The sequence below is a fragment of the Falco naumanni genome, chromosome 6 (genome assembly GCF_017639655.2).
Source record: "Falco naumanni isolate bFalNau1 chromosome 6, bFalNau1.pat, whole genome shotgun sequence".
Classification (NCBI taxonomy): Eukaryota; Metazoa; Chordata; class Aves; order Falconiformes; family Falconidae; genus Falco; species Falco naumanni.
The window spans coordinates 46,263,831-46,281,492 of NC_054059.1; the positions used below are offsets into that span (position 1 = coordinate 46,263,831).

A 17,662-nucleotide genomic window follows, 5' to 3' on the forward strand; every position below is an offset into this window, starting at 1 on the left:
CAAAGGCTAATGGTATCCCAGGCTGCATTAGAAGGAGTGTTGTCAGCAGTTTGAGGGTTATCCTTCCCCTCTACCTAACACTGGTGAGTCCATACCAGGAACGCTGCGTCCAGTTCTGGGCTTCCCAGTACAAGAGAGATACAGAGCTCTAGAAAGAGCAGAGGGGGTTTCAGAAATAAGAAACAGGTAGAATGGGATGGCCAGAGGATGATACTTAGATGTATCAGACAATGTGGAACCTAAGCATGCTGCAAATGGTATAGAACAAGGGGAAAAAAAGACTACTGGATCTGGCTGGGATGTAGTTAACTTCATCGCAGTCTGTACAGTGCTGTGCTTTGCAACCATGGCTAAAACTGTGCTGATAACATAGCAGTGGTTTGGCTATTGCTGAACAGTGCTTGCACAGCATTAAGGCTTTCTTTCCAACTGCGCCTCACAAAGTCCAGTAGGCTGAGGGTGGGCAAAAAGCTGGAAAAGGACACAGCCAGGACAGCTGACCTAAACTGATTGAAGTGATATTCCATACCATATGAGATCATGCTCAGCAACAAAAGCTCAGAGAAAGGAGGGGAGAGGGGGGCATCTGCGGTTATGGTATTTGCCTTACCAAGCAACTGCCATGTGTGCTGAGACCCTGCTTTCCATGCAAGTGGCTAAACATCTGCCTGCTGATGGGGAAGTAGTGACCAAGTTCCTCATTTTCCTTTGCTTGCATGCACAGCTTTTCCTTACTTTATTAAGCTGTCATTATCTCAATCCATGAGTCTTTTTGCTTGCCTTCTATTTTTTCCCCATCCCACAGGAGAGGGGAGTGAGGGTGGGTGTTTGGCTGCTGGCCAGGTTCAACCTACCACACTTCTACAAGGAAAATCAGACCAGTATGTGCAGGGCAAATCCCTCACAGGAAAGTGGTTGCACAGCTTTTCTGAATTTTAAAGGGAAAATTACTAATTACATGTTAGAATAACTTAATGAACAACGATAGTTAAGTGTCTCAAAAATCTAGAGCTGAACAAAGCTCTCAAGCTCTAGTTATTTAAATTAGGTCCATAGAAAGAACAGTACTACCAGCCCACACCCTCTACAACAAAACGTTTTCATTACCTGTTCTATCTGTATTTCTACATTTACAGCCCTGCAGTGTTCTGGAAGATTTTATCTATGAAATCAGAGCTATAAAGGGCACAGGTAAAATTACTGAATATTGTCTACATACTACACATTATTTCTTAGCCAGGATTATTGGGGCATACTTGTGCTATTGTATCAAAGCAATGTCGGAATCCTAACCGTAGTTAAGAGTAGTATATTTGATTCATGCGTTATCTTGAAATTATTAGTTAACATCCCCTCCTACATATTACCAAGAAGTTTGTAAGATCCTTTACAGGGTGCAAGCTATAAACAGTAAGATCTACTTCCGCTCCCTTTTAAGTAAAAGTTATTTTTGTTCTAAAAAGGAAAAACTTAAGTGTTATTTTTTATGAATAACAAAGACATTTTCTAAGGACCTATTCACTATTTCAGGTGACTGCACAGAACTAATGCAGCTGATGCACCCTGGGACTTCCCTGTGACCCACTGTCATGGTTTAACCCCAGTCGGCAACTAAGTACCATGGTTTAGATCCATAGGGCCAGTCTCATTCAGTCTTTCAGAATCAATTGATGCTGGAAATTATGAAGGCAGCAGTTGCTGTCTTTGTGAATTCACTGCTGCAGTTCTTAGTAGTACAGCAGTAAAGCTGCCCTGCAGTGTTCAAAGTAGTCAAACTGTAGCCAGCTTTAGCACAACTGCATTTTCCCACCTGTGTAAGATACACAACATTCCTGTATGTAAATCACCTTTGTATTAAAGGATTTTTGGTAAAGCTGGTAGACAAAGAAATAAAGGGGTGCGTCTTCCATAATAAAAGTTTGCATGTGAATCACTGAGAAGATGAGTGCAGACAACAATGCAACAGTTTGGAAGAGGTGTTATTTCTTGTTTTAAGCTTTCTCCTTCTCTGGTCTCCCAGTTTGGACATGTGACTCTTCAAAAGTTTACTGCAGATAACGTGACTTTTAATACCTGCACTTCATTACTTCTTCTTGTGGATATTAAAAAAACCCAAAATATGACACCTACAGTGTGTTTCCAAGTTCCTTCTGGTTAGTTATCACCTAGCATCAGATGAGGGTCTTGCTAGAAAAGAATGTAAGTTATTAGCCAAAGGAATTCTGAGAAATGAGCAGAACTGAAATTACTTTTTAAATTATTAGCATTCAGTGGTGACTATGGACTTTGTTGAAAGTACAGGTCTGCCAAAAGTGGCTCTCAAAATCTGGAATGTGATCCAAAAGGTTTTTTCTTGTACCTCTAATAGTTGTCGTTTTCCTGATGCCTTCATTCGAATAGTGGCCATTCGTTCTGCCAAGACTGTGAGAGTGGACTGCAATGCCAGCTGATCAGCAGCTTCTGCATCCAGTGGTTCTGAAACTAGCTCCTGGGCTAATGATGTCTGAAGCTCAGTGATTTCTTCTTGTAACATTAAAATCTCATCCATCAAAGCCTATTTAGAAATGAGAGCAGAGAAAGTATTCATTTCATTTACGAGTGAGAAGAAAGTACCTCAGGAAGCACAGGTTTAACACAAATTTCAAGATGACTGTCTCAAGGGAGCATGATGAACGCAGAGTACTGTATATCACTGCTGGTTTGGTAGAGTCATAATTCGGAAGGACTGAGTCCTGCTTTTAGATGCTTAAGCTAGGATCATGCATCTGATAACTGAAAAACTGATTTCATTACTTATCTTAAATTTCAAATGTATCATGAGACGGAATTCTTTTGAAAACATTATACATACAGATTTATTCTTCCATCAAATTTTCTGCAGGGTATTCTAGTACATACAGTGAAGATAATGTTAGTTAAGCGAGTGTGCAGTGAGAGAAACAGGGAAATGAATTAGCTTCCAGCCTAAAACTTATTAACTGGAAAAGAACATAGAGCAATATATGAAAACATCGAGATTAACTCCATGGGGTAAAAGTTCCTCCTATCATTCTCATCCTATAAATAAGTTTCCAAGATACCTACAAAATGATGCTGCATTACCAATACCTTACAGAAGATGCTTTACCTTCATGTCTGATAATACATACACATTAGATGCACAGCACATCAGACAGTACTGCAAAAGCCAAATGTTACCCTTTTCAGGTCATGGAGCTCCTACTGAAATGAGAACTGGCCCCACCAGATAGTTTCAAGCTATCAGATAGAAGGCTTAGAGGATTACAACTTGGACATGTGTCAAGATTGGTTACTTGATAAAGTATTCTTTTATTATTCAGAGCATCATTTCTCAAGACTTCCCTTGAGAGGCAATTTTTTGTGTCTTTTGGTTTATTTTGTTTATTTTGTTTAACAAGGCAAAGATTGTATTTAGATCAATTTACAATGCATCAGTATCGGTTATGAACTTAGTAAACACAGAAACATTATACATAGTCGATATACACTAGTAGCACTGATGCTGAAGAACAGCATGAATAGGTGCCACTGAACGCAATCTTGAAAAAAAGATTTTGGTGAAAATTTTGCCAGGACAAACTCTTATGGTCTATTTTACTTTCTTAAAAGGCTACTTCTTAAAAGAATCCCCATTACACCATCTTTAGAACAGCAGGAAGTCCAGAAAGGCAAGACACAGTTAACAGAGAAGGTTCATACAACTAATACATGTTTTTGAGTCATCCAGCCATGAAGAACACTACTACCTAAAAAAAAGGGAACTAAAGATACACAGATAACGCATGCCCTCCCTCTATTTCTCACATGTTAAGTTTCTACCTGATGTTCGGCCATCTGGCTCTCCGGGCTTTTGGCTGATTCCAGACTTTCATTTAGTTTGATCTCAATAGTCTCCATTTTTGTGGATATAGACTGGAGTGTGTCCTGATATTTCTGTTGACGCTCAAGGGCTTCATAGAGTGTGCGCTGCTTTTCACTGATCTGAAGAGGAAAGGAAAATATACATTCTGACCTCTGACACAGAATCTGCTTTTTCTTCATATGTCCCTAGGCTTACGAGGTCATCTTCGTACTTCCCTAGGCTTACGAGATTAAAACCAAAAACTTGAATAAAGTTTTAAAAAGTATAAAACATAAAAACAAAATATCCATTCAACAGTTGGCCTTGATGATTTCAAAGGTCTTTTCCAACCTGAATGATTCTATGATTCTGTAATATTAAAAATATCTATCTATTTAAACATCATCAGCCAAATTCTAGGTTCTGTGACTGCAAAAATTAGAGTCTAATAAGCAGGGAAAAACTAGGCACATTCTCATGCCTTTTTTTAGATCTTATGCCCTGAAACATATGGATGTACACTATTTGCTAGAAACACAGTTTTTACTATGCCACAAAAGAATTAAAATTTATAGCATAAGATCAAAACTTTGACCATTCTCATACATCACTGAACGATTACACTGCACTACTATGCGAAAATGCATTAAGTTGGCTCAGTATTTGGAGAAACTGGATTCTTGGGTCTTTTTTGCCAACTCATCTGGCATAAGTGGACTTCCCTGTTAGGTTATGGAATATAGTCTGACAACAGCCAATGTTTCTGAAGGTAATTATCAGCATTAATGACCTGATTTTTTTCTTAATGGAGGTCTACCCTGCACAGGCTATCAAAGAACAAAGATAATATCCCATCACAACTAACTTATTCTTGTTACCACCTGAAAACCAAGAATTGTGAAGAAGAATATTAGCTAAGCCAGTTCTTTACATCTTATTCCTTACAATCTAGCTGATTATTTTGAACCCTCCAGATGAAGACTTACCACATTTTTCAGAGTTTCCCAAGAACGCTGCAAATCATCTAATTTGGCACTAGCAGCTGACTCTAAGCCTGGTTCATAAAACTCCTGGGAGGCTGAAGTGCTGGGTTGAATTTTAGCAGCTTCTGTCTGCAACTGTTCAGCAGATAAGGCCTGGTAATAAGCAATGTCCTACAAGCATGAAGCACATTATTGCACTTTCTAAACAAATTACACTGCGTAAACACCCCCCACCTCACACCCCACATACTGCTCTATTGCATATATACATGAAAATAAAACCCACAAGCGAAAAATCACCAGGAAAACTCTGAGTAACACAATAAATAAGTATTTATTAGTAGTACACTGAGTATGGTTTGGAGCTTCACTATAATGAAGATTGTGGATGCAAATTTTTCATGTTCATATTAGCTCGGAGGTACAGGAGGCAACTCTAGACAGACATGGAAAAACATGAGGGGAGTGGTCCAAGTGGGAGTGTTGTTGCAGCATCATCACAACTACACATGGGGGAAACCCACCACAACAGACAGTGGGTTATGGTACTGTAGATGACAAAATATATCACTCTAACAAACACTAGCACAGAGAAGGCAACAGAAGAACCAAAAAAGAATATGCTGAAGGACTAGTCAATGATGTAAGAAAGAATATGAAGCACTAGCTTATAGTAAGCCTTCAAACAAACGGGTACTCAACTTAGAAAAGACAGTGGGAGAAGAGACCAAACATGCTAAGGAAAATTGGCAAATGTTCAAATTACTGTTGAAAATGCAGGACAGAACTGTTTCTCAGCAAAATTTCTATACTTCGTGTACGGGAATTCCTTCAACTATTGCAGGTGGACAATGAAAAAGGTCTATAGAAAATGTAAAAGTAAGGAAACATGCACAGTATCTACATTTAAGTCAAGAAAGCAGATTTGATGACAAGGATTATTGAAAACTGAAACCACGTGTGACTGTTACCGTAACCACACCTATTTGGATGGTGAAAAATTCTGCAGCCTTCCTTCTTCTGACTTCGTAGCCTCACTTGGTGAACTATGCTCCAGACCAAGCAACACAGCAGCTGTTGTCCAGTTTCCTCAATAATTCTGAATTTGTAAATGCTCGTGATGGAATTTTTAAGACACATTTTTGCTGCCCGTGAAATTAGTAAGAGATTTTCCAGTGATTTCTGTTAGGTTGGACCAAGCCCTCCTTTCAGGCAGCTATATGAGTTATCACAATATTTGCATGAAAAGTTGCTTATAAACTACTGAAAAGTGTACTTAGAAAATCCTCCTCCAATCATTTCAAATTTCTTCTTTCCTGACCCTGTATGATCGGGAGGAAAATTCAGCATGTTGAGCCACGTGACTGAGAGAAAACTAAGTGCCTTTTGGTTGGCAGCTTACAGAGCTGTGTCTACCAAACAGACTGCAGACCATTTGCTGTACTGCAAACGTTAAATGTGTATAGATACAAATTCCCAAAGAGTGGTGGTGAATGGAGTTAAATCATGTTGGCAACCGGTCACAAATAATGTTCCCCAGGGCTCAGTATTGGGGTCATTTCTGTTCAGTATCTTTATCCATGATCTGCACAAGGGAATTGAGCACACCCTCACTAAGTTTGCAGATGACATCAAGTTGGGCAGGAATGTTGATCTGCTTGAGGGCAGGAGGGCTCTGCAGAGGGACCTGGATAGGCTGGACCGATGGGCTGAGGCCAATTCTATGACGTTCAACAAGGCTCAGTGCCAGGTCCTGCACCTTGGTCCAGCGCTACAGGCTGGGGCAGAGCGGCTGGAAAGGGCCTGGTGGGAAAGGGCCTGGGGGTGCTGGGTGACAGCCATGAGCATGAGCCAGCAGTGTGCCCAGGTGGCCAAGGCGGCCAACAGCGTCCTGGCTGGTGTCAGAAGCAGTGTGGCCAGCAGGACGAGGGCAGTGATCGCCCCCCTGTACCCGGCACCGGTGAGGCCGCACCTGGAACCCTGTGTTCAGGTTGGGCCCCTCACTGCAAGGCAGACACTGAGGTGCTGGAGCGTGTCCAGAGACGGGCAATGGAGCTGGGGAAGGGTCTGGAGCACAAGTCTGATGGGGAGCGCCTGAGGGAGCTGGGGGTGTTTAGCCTGGAGAAAAGGAGGCTCAGGGGGGACCTTGTCACTCTCTACAGCCGCTTGACAGGAGGCTGTAGTGAGGTGGGTGTTGGTCTCTTCTCCTGAGTAACAAGTGATGGGACAAGAGGAAATGGCTTCAAGTTGTGCCAGGGAAGGTTTAAAGTGGATATTAGGAAAAACGTCTTCACGAAGAATGTTGTCAAGCATTGGAACAGGCTGCCCAGGGAGGTGGCTGAGTCACCATCCCTGGAGGCATTTAAAAGACCTGCAGATGTGGCACTTAGAGACATGGTTTAGTGGTGGACTTGGCAGTGCTAGGTTAATGGCTGGACTTGATCTTAAAGGTCCTTTCCAAACTAAATGATTCTATGATTCTATTCTATACCTGAAGGAAAGGTGCAAAGAAGGTACAGCCAGGATCTTTTTGTGGTGTCCTGTGACAGAACATGAGGTAACATGCACAACTGAAACCCAGGAGGTTCCCTCTGAATATCAGGAAAGATTTTTTTTACTGTGAGGGAATGACAGAGCACTGGGACAAGCTGCCCAGGAAAGTTTTGGAGTCTTCATCCCTGGACATACTCAAAAGTCACCTGCATATAGTCCTGGACAACCTGTTGTATGTGGCCCAACCTGAGGAAGGGGGTTGGACCAGGCGACCTCCAGACATCCCTGTCAACCTCAACCATTCTGCAATTCTGTTTAGGTACTAAACCATACTGCTTCTGAGGTATCAGAGCTCAGAGTATAATTAGGATCCTGATTTGGAGCAGAATCTTTATTTCCCAATGCTATTTCAATACGTTATCTAATACCATATGTGAACAAAACCAAACAAGCTCTGGAAAAGCATTGAAGCCAGGTTACTCCCATCACACTGACCAAAAGTGTCAAAGAAGGTAATTCTTTCAAAGGCAATAATTGGGAATCTCGAAAAATTTAATGATGAAAGCACTCATAATGTCAAAAGAGCCAACAGGAAATAAGGAACAGCCTAGCACAGCACTCAGTACTGCAGTTTCAGGATTTTTTCTCTGATCACAAGCCATCTTTCCAAGTTGCAGCAAAAAATTGCACCAGTGCAGGCAACTTCTCATTTTGTCTGTAGCTACTCTCCATCCCTTAGCTAGTCCTCTCTCAAGGCCAACAAAAAAGCTGTGCTTTTGAGACTTCTTAATCACGGTTTCCAGAATAAAGGACTTGCTATTACAGAGAGGGAAAAGCAATCCTTCCCCATCTTTTCAGCTACTTTCTGGAGCATAGAACATTGCAGGGTTTTTTTGGCAGAGCTTTCACATGATGGTGGTGTGAATCCAGATGTTCTTAGAAGTAACAGATTTTGTTGCCCCTATAAACGCCCTAACATCTAATGCACATTTTTATGAAAATTAGCCAATGAATAGCACTCAATAGAATGTAGGGGCAAAGGGTGCATTTAGATTCCAGAAGACTGTTGCACCCTAGATGGGTTTTCATAGGGGAAGGAAAAAGAATGATTAAGTAGGCTGTGTAGAACAAGAAGATAGAAAGACATTGACAGCAACCCAGTGCTGAAGACTTGAATTACACAATTAGCTGTGGCCTTCAAGGCTTTGTGTCAACACTTCAGGTTTTCCAGTTCAACTGCTCTGCATTGTGTATCTGGAAAACAAGTTTTAAAAAATGTGCCAAATTTTAATCAACTGTATCTTGAGAAGTTTTAGCCCCAAAGGATTCTTCTTCAGTACTACAGCACAGATGAAGTGTCTGATTTTGCTATATATCAGAATAAACTGTTATTTTCTATATATCATATATATATGATATATATATCAGAATAAACTGAAGGACTGTTATCTATTGCCAAAATATTATATACTATGAAATTCCTCAGTCTTCTTAAAATTAACATTTTTATATTTCCCACCAGCACATTGTTTTTAGAGGAGTTCCAGTATAAAACAAACAACCTGGGCAACTGTTAATTTATACTAGTGCTAGAACTCTCATGTTCTTGTGTTTATAGTTATTTTAATCTATTTCAATACGTAGAGCCAGTATTTTCACTAATATGTCGTTGGCACTGGTTTTATATTATCATTACCTGTTAGTGATGTAAAAATAGTGCACAGATGTCTGAATTCAGACTAACTGCATTTCACTATTAAGAGATACTATGAAACCCTGATGAAAGACTGTATAAAGATTATTAGGGATTAATTTAAAAACAGTCTTAACACCCAGCCTTTCCCTCCTCAACCCTTACTTCCTAAGAGCTTTTAGGTTTTTTCCTAGAGTTCCTGTTCACATGTTTTTCTGGTACTTTGCAGATGATTTTCCTGTGAGAATTTATTTCTCTGAACACTGGCTACTTTTTAAACCAAAATATTTCGAAATCAGTTTTGCTGAGTCTCATTGAATACAAAATATTTTTAACTTACATTTAAGCTTCTAATTCACTAATCTCTAGCATATATGTTTTTAACCAACCTTCTTTCCTGAAGTCTCCCTGGGCACTCATCGTGATCAGCACTGGTAGTTTCATAGCTTCTTTAGTTTTAGTCTCATCTGAGTATGAACCTAAGTATTTTGTAAGTAAACCACTGCATTTTGGAATGTTCTTCCGCCTACTGTTTAGTACATGCAGTTTGTTTCAACATTAACCACACTGAAGAAACCTTCATCTGTAATTTTTTTAGATTATTATAACACCATCAATTTAATGATATTTTAAAAATCAAATTTAAGACCTTCTGCTACATGAAAGACATCACTTTTTTGTTCAATTTTGTCCTAGTAAATCACAGGTTCTAAAACCTGCATTTTAGTGTCAGTTCATGGTACAACAGCACCTTCACTGGGGTTTCCTTATTATTAGTTACTGGAGTTGTTAGCTTGGTTTTACATTTTCAGAGAAATGTAGTGAACTGACATTGGTCTTGTTTATTAGGAAGCAAGCTGCTCTTCATCCTTTTTCACTGATTAACATTGTCATGAGATTTTTGTGCTGAAATGTATAGCTGCTTTTCAACTATAAGTAAATTTTACTGGGAAAGTTCTGATTATCTGAAATGATGGAACACCAGAAAAATCCTTATAATGCATTATATAAAATTTTTATAGAGCTGTTGAAGATTTTGTCACCATTCTTACTACCTCACCTTAGTATTCTTTCTCACATCAGCTCATGAATATAAATCACTTACACTTAGCAACTTCTATAGCAACATATGCATCCTTGAAATCAGTGGAAGGAATCAACAGACATCTTGTTCAGACTTTGCTAATTTTACTCAGCAATGCAACGCAACACACTCTACCCTTGAAGTCTGCAGCGGTCGATTTTGGAAGCAGTCACAAATGCAAAACCAAGGAAACAACCACAAAACCCACAACATGATGAGCTCAGTGAGGTGGTGACTACTCCTAAGGCTCATTTCTAAACTTTTAAAACTTAACTTCTAAAGATTTTATGTGTGCCTTCACATGCATGATGCTCAGCATGCTGGTTCACTGCTTGCTTTTTTAATGAATGCTGATGCACACTTCCTCCCATTAAAAGTGCAAGAGCCCTCAGTTTTGATTTAAAAATCTAACTTCAGTGATTTCACTGATCTACCTCACTAGCACTTAAAATGGACTGTCATGGAAAGTATGGAATGAACACCACATGGGGAGAAAAATACATGAAAGTTAATACTTGAAATGGTATTAAGTAGAAAGTATCAGATAGTGACTTCAACACTACAATGTACAGTAAGACAGATGTATATGGACATAATGCAATGTTTTATTAAGGGGGGCACAAAACTGCATATTTTCTCAGGATGCAAAATTCCATTGAGTACTACTGAGAAAATTAAGTTATAAATGGAAAATAGTAGTCACATGGAAGAGCTTTGTAATTGTCACTTAAAATTTATTTTTAAGAACCGTGAATAGCTGTAAAACCAGATTTATACATTTTTGAATCAGAAGTCAGTGTCTGTATCCATTTTGAACTACAACCCGAAGGTTCAGTTAGGTTAGAAGTTAAGCCTCAGTTCCTTGGAGCTATATGTAAATATTTTTCCAGAGGATTAAATAAACCATCTGTGGAATGGAATCATGCATGTCTGAGATAAAAGTAGAACGAATGCCAAGAGGGAGGTACCTGGTTAACAGAAGCATCTGTATTAGCCACAGGTGAGGGAGAGCGACAGGCAGGTGGAGAAGAAATCTCACTGTTGGTTCCCTCCTCCCCAGACTCCTCAGTGACAGGGGAGAGCAGCGTGTGACAGCGACCAGCAGTCATCTGCCACAGGAAAAGCAACCCCAGAGCACAGGAAGAAAATCAGTTACCTCAGCTTAGGTTTGACTTATACTGGTATCAAAACAAGAAACACAAACATGGCCAGAACTACCATGACATTATTTAGTCCTTTTCATGCTTTTACATTTACCAGTTTAAAAATCTGATTGAATCAATAGTCTCATTTACTTGTCATACTTCAGTATGAACACGCTCTCGTGTACCCTAATGAATTTAAAAGAAAATGTATAGCAAGCAACTTAATAATAACAAATAGAGTTTGCCTAAATGTCTTCTAATATAATCATTGTTTCATATGTAAGTACTATGGAGAGCCACAAAATAACGCTGCATTGGCCTCAGTATCCAGGCCTGGTTAGAACAGCATGGAATATACTTGAAATCTAGAATACACAGAATACAGCAGCAACATACTCTTCTTGCTTCCCCAATGCTGTTATACAGTGATAAATCCTGAAATCTGCACTCTATTTTGACTCAGATCCCAACAGCACCAGCAGTATGTTTGTAATGAGACCCAGACAGAAACAAACAAAAGCAGAGTAATCCAAATGTGAGGCCTATGGCAGTACTTTGCCAGCTTTCATTTCCAACACTCCCATCTGAGAATATAGCAGCATAATGTCAATTATCACATCAACATCTTAAGAGATTTAAAAACATGGTGTGTAAACCCTACACACTGCAAGATAATATTTATTCTGGTTTTATCTTATTACTGCAATTCAGTAGTTTCTTAGCGTTTGCTCTTGCATGCTGACAGCCACAAAAAAGCACTTTATTTGCATCCTGTTACAGACAACTTCCGCTGTTCGTCTGTTAAATTACTTCATCCTTTATCAACAATCTTGAAAACCCATATAAAGCAAAATACAGTAAGGGGAAGCTGCAACTTGTTTGATTTGCCACACTTCAGCCATTTCAAAAGCAAAATATAGCTGTGAGCTGCAGCAATTTGCTACACAGGAGCATGGCAACGCTGCAGCAGCAAGCAGCTCGGCTAAGCTGTATGGAGAGTAATGCATTCCTTACCATAACCACCGAGGGGTGAGTGGGGTGTGCTGGAAGCAGGTCTGAATCCAGCTCCTCCATTCCCTCTGAAAGCCCCTCCACTTCTGTCACTGTCAGCAGCATGGTGGCATGTTTTGCTTTCATTGTCAGCATCTTGCACTTCGAATTCAAGGAAGCAATTTGCTCCTGGTATCCTTTGATCTTCTGAGCCAGCTCCTGAGGAAACATATTTTTTCCCCTAATGCAGAGCCTGCCCATAAAGGCCACGGGCGCCGCAGCATTTCAGCTTTCGTGGCAAAGGCGCGCTCTCCCCGGCGGGCCCAGCCGGGCCCATCCCAGCGCTGCCCCCGGGCACCGCACCAGCCTGCAGCCCGCGGAGGGAAGGGGCGGGCTGCGCCGGGCCACACCGCAGAGCGCGGCGCGCTGGGGCCGCGCCGGAAAGCGCTGCCTGCGGAGAGCGCTGTGCATTGCGGAGGGGAGGGCGGGACAAGGCGCGCCTGCACCCAGCCTGAGCCTGACACAGTCTGTGGGCTCCAGGCTGCTGCAAAGGGCAACGTCTCTCCCTCTTCCTGTCCTATTTTTCTTCCCTGTCCTATTTCCATTTCTCTGAGGAAGACGAAGCTCCTCTGCACGGAGCGTGCCATGGAAATGAGGTCATGCGGTAACCGCAGCTGTAAAAAAAAGCCCATTCAGCGCTCGCCAGAAAGAATGAATTGTTCAAACAATAACTCACAGGGTCTAACAAGATCAAATGTGATAGGAACAGTCACATAATAAGATTAAATGCAGGCTGGATTGCTTTTTGCAATGTTTGGATAAGCTGTATTTTAATCTTATTTTGGTTTTGTGTCAGTCTTCAGAGTTAAAGCTGAGCTGCACTCCGTACTAAACTTTCTTAAAAAAAGCTGGGGAGTCTGACCTAAAGCACGGGGTTTTTTTAAAGTATTGGTTTTTATGGCCATGAGACGGTCTATCTGCATGGCCAAACACCATCATAAGTTTAAGTTTAATCAGAGAAGAAAGACGGAAAACAATAGCCTTAGAAACTGACTTATCTCCTCTCCTACCCTGTACTGCTGCCCAGTTCACTGTCCAGTTTCAAAGCTTTAAATTAATACACTTAAAATAAAAAAATGGTGGAAGATTTTCACATTTCTGCCAAAGTTATTGTTCCTGTCTCCCTAGAGGCTCCATAACATGATAGAATTTTGATCTATAAAGTGAAAACAGCATTTGTATAAGCTTGCCTGCTAAATCAGTGATTATTCATTCAAATATGTTTCTGCTTTGTTTTTATATCTGCTTTTATTTCTTCAACAATTACAAATTTTCAAGGAAAAACAGCAACAGAAGTTGCAAGACTGAGTAGCTATAATAATAAATAATTACAATATATTTTAAAAAGTAATTAAGATTACTGCTTCAGGCTGGTAACATGAAAACATATTTTTTGGTTGTGTAACATTTTCAGGAAACCATTTCCTTAAAATCACAGTGCAGTAAAGTCAGAAAGAAACACAAAGTTAGAAATGGAAGCAGCACAAAGACTGAGGATGACATTTTACTGCCTGGGTTTCAGTGGTACCTGGTCACTGTCATACCAGCAACAAAAGGAGCTCTCTTGGAGCTCGAAGCCTTAAACAAAGTCTTGAGTATAAAACATCAACTAGATCAATTGAAAACCAAACCGCAATCAAATGAAGCCATAACTTCAATGTCTAGCAGCTGGAATAGTTATCTGCTCTGTTTGGCAAGTACCACTCATTCACTAATGCTCAATGAATGACATCTCTGAGGTCCTGTAGGAAATTATTGTCATTCAATATACTGATTTAACTCCATCAATGTTACCAAGATACAGTAACATTTGTGACATTATTGTCCAATGCACTGAGTACCTAACATACCTTTCTCAACTGAAAACAAAGAAAAAGAAAAGGAGGCAAAAATATGATTGTGAAAAAAATAAAGTGACTTATAAAAGCAATATCCTATGAGGTACTGTATTATCCATTAAAATAATTCACAAGTATGGAGATACTTGCCCACGTTCTTAACTGAAAGACTAAAAAAACACAATTCAGTAAACACAGTTCCAGAGTGTAACTAGTTACACATATGCACCGTAATACAAGCTTCCTACAAATCAGGGTATCATTTTCTTCTACGTTCTTCCTCTTATTTTAGTTCTAAATATAGCTACTACAAATGTCCCTTTAAGTTCTTGTTCGGGCAGGCTTCAACAGGGAACCTGGTAATTGATGTTTTCTTAAATTAATAACACTCAAACATCTTGACAGACTTGCTTTTTGAAACAGCACAATAATATAGCGTTCAATATATCCCTTTTATGCTGTATTTTCCACGGGTATTTAGAAGACAAAATATGAGACAAAAATATGCATCTCTCAGTCTTTCAAAACTCCTTACCCCTAAATGCGGAAAGCTTGCAAGTATGAAACCTGTCCACTCTGCTCTATTCTAACATTGCAAGAGTAAAGCTGCTGTCTTCCTGCAGACATTGAGAAGCCTCCTAGCTACTGAACTTGTTCAAATGCAGATGCTACCCCATTTTTAATTCATTTCTCCCTGCAGCATCATTCCTTCCTGCAGCAATATTACCCTGTAACGGCTGAAGTCACTCACCTGCATTTGCTGTTCCAGAACATTTGAATAGAAAATAGTAGCATTATTAAATCAGTACTAAAAAACCCAGAAGTGTTTAAGCAAACTGCTCTGCATTGATACTAACTTTTGTAACAGGCTAGAAAATGAGCAACACATATAACATTACCTGACATTACATAATAGCATAAATGCTGTAATTCAAAGGTAAAGAAATGGTGCCATCTGGTGCCAAGTGACACAGAGAGATCAGTGGTGCATTTTCTATCCCAAGAAATAAAAAGAAGACACGGGAAAGGGAAAGGGCAGGAGCTCCCATGAGGCTATTCCAACTCATTCAAGGGCTAATGATCAATGAGTTTGAGGGCAGGACCTGCAACTACATAGGACAAAACTCTTCCCAACAATTACTTTAAAAAAAGCCTTTGAAGCAAATGTCACAGAGTTTTCCTCCAAATCTACGGTGGTTTTCCTATGATTCAAGTTCCTTGGTGTTCTTTCACAAAATGTTACTAGGATGGAAATGAGTAAGTGCTTTAGAATATATATACATAGATACATATATAGTTTTTTATATATATGTAAGTATCACTGAACTAGAAGTGATCACCTAACATTGACTTCTGGGACATTTCTCAGTCAAGTACCTATGTTAAGTCCCTTAACTGTGCAGTGCTTTTCCAGGCAACATTATGACAAACAAATTAAGATGTATCTAACTGAATAAACAAACGAATACTCCACACTATACTGATAGCATGATTTTCCTATCTGGTATTAAGCCTTATCTGCTCAAGGCTAGTTGAGTAAGTCTGAAAAGCTACTCAGCTAATTTATGACCATTGCTTATGAAGAAAATTTTTGGGTGTCAATGAACTGCCATTGAGCCCATGTTCATTTTGGCTCTCCTACCTCATGGTGTGAAATCTGGACCTGGAGCTCCTGTATGTTGCTGGTTGCTATTGGCTTGCCTTGGATCTCACGATGGGCACTCTCTATCATTTGCTGTAAATGTTTCATTTCTTGCTCATATTGCTCATACTGAACCACTGCTTCCTAGAGAGGGGAAAAAAAATAACTTGAGTGTGTACATGAAAATAAATAATTACTTAGTCCAAGGATGACTGATCTCCCTTCTAAAGTGGAGCAAACATACATCTAACTGGCACTTGCATCTGGATAAACAAAGCTCGAATACAGTCAGGAGAAAGTCCATTCAGAAATATTGTGAACTGCAATGAATTCAATGGTTTCATTTATTTAACTATCTCCAAAAAACAGTTCACATAACATGATGTTTTAGACACCCAATAGAAGGAACTAGAACTACTTCTTCCACAAGTGTCTGCACAAAACATACCCACCAAAAGACAGCATTGCCTAGTCTCCTGGGTTTACTATAAAGCATTTTCATCTGCTTTTACACTTCAAGTCTCCATTTATGAAGTGGAAACACTATAGGAAAAAATCAGATTTTACAGAAAATAAAACTGGGAGACAACTATGAAGATTGATTCAGACCATTATCCTACCAGTGTAACATCAGTTCTATCATAAATTCACCTGCAGTTTGTCTAAGTTGTCTTTAAAACTTTTCAGTGTGACATTTATTTTATGTAACTTGAAGCTCTGTGGTTGCACCCTAGCTCACTATGCATTTTTGTATTGCTAAATAGCAGGAAAGAAAAGCTTATTCTCTTCTTTTTTGGAAATACCTTGTACATGTTTAATTATGAATTCAAACAATGAAACTAAACCTCGGTTTCTTGTATTTAGCAAAATTTGAAAATGCAAATTTTAAAGATGATGGACTCCAAAATGACAAAGAAAATACACATTTTAAATAAAGAGAAAAATATCATTATTTTTATCCTAGAAAGCTATTTCATTAACTCAGTAGTTTTTATGCAATCATTATAAGCAGTTGATGTAACAATATACTAGTGTCATTAACTGATTATATATATTATAAAATTAATCTGCATACAATTATATATTAGCTATTTGTTTAGTTAACCCTAACAGCATTAAAAAAAAAAAAACACTTAGCAAGAGAAGGGAACCAAGATGAGTCTGATGAGTAAATAATCAATTAACATGATCATGAATGTTAAAACCTCCAAAACCACGCAGGTTTAGTGGGGAACTCCCTAATGGGACGACATGGAAAAGAGGAACGCACAGCGGTATGAAATTCTCTGTTTTCATCACAAGTTGTATGGCACTGTTCAAGTTACTCAGAGTAATTTATGGGCTGGAGTTATACTTGCCTGCATGATGTTACACTGCTGAATGGCAGTGTGCTGCAGGCGGCTGGCCTCCTCCTGGAGCCGGAGGGCACTGTGGCACATTGGCAGGCCAGTGACCACCTCTTCAGGAATCCTCAGGGCACTCTGACATACTTGGACTGCGTGAACTTTTGGCTTCAGTGACTCCATTTCAGACAAAAGATGCTAGAAACAAAGTTAGTCAGTGCCACAGTAAGCCAGTTTTGCAGAACTCCCAGAGCATTTCATGCAGCGAAAGAAAAATAATGATCAATTCAAGCACTAAACCAAACAAATTTGACTATCTATTTTCTAAATTGAATATGATCTGGATATGCTTTCTCTGGAGTTCCTCATTCTGAAATAAGCATTCTTTTAAATATTTGTTAAGCAAAAAGCCCATAGAATAGGAATAAAAATAATTCATGAAAAAGCACAGTAGTACCTATTTCTTAGTGTATAAGTACAAAACATTTCTGTTAACATATTTGGAAAAAATTTTTTACAAAAATCCACA

General features: G+C 39.4%; 1 protein-coding gene across 14 annotated transcripts in view; it reads right to left on the reverse strand.

Moving 5' to 3' along the window:
- SYNE1 (spectrin repeat containing nuclear envelope protein 1) overlaps positions 1–17,662 on the reverse strand; it is a 330,006-nt gene that overhangs the window by 107,890 nt on the left and 204,454 nt on the right. For 12 of the 14 annotated variants that reach the window (XM_040598155.1, XM_040598156.1, XM_040598152.1 and 9 more), the window contains 7 exons: positions 17,149–17,331; positions 15,791–15,934; positions 12,275–12,469; positions 11,084–11,224; positions 4,849–5,016; positions 3,841–4,002; positions 2,360–2,554 (listed from right to left, as the gene is read on the reverse strand). In XM_040598155.1, coding sequence (XP_040454089.1) covers positions 2,360–2,554; positions 3,841–4,002; positions 4,849–5,016; positions 11,084–11,224; positions 12,275–12,469; positions 15,791–15,934; positions 17,149–17,331 — 1,188 coding nt within the window. The remainder of the gene's footprint in view (positions 1–2,359; positions 2,555–3,840; positions 4,003–4,848; positions 5,017–11,083; positions 11,225–12,274; positions 12,470–15,790; positions 15,935–17,148; positions 17,332–17,662) is intronic. The other 2 variants (XM_040598148.1, XM_040598153.1) reach the window with 2 other exon arrangements.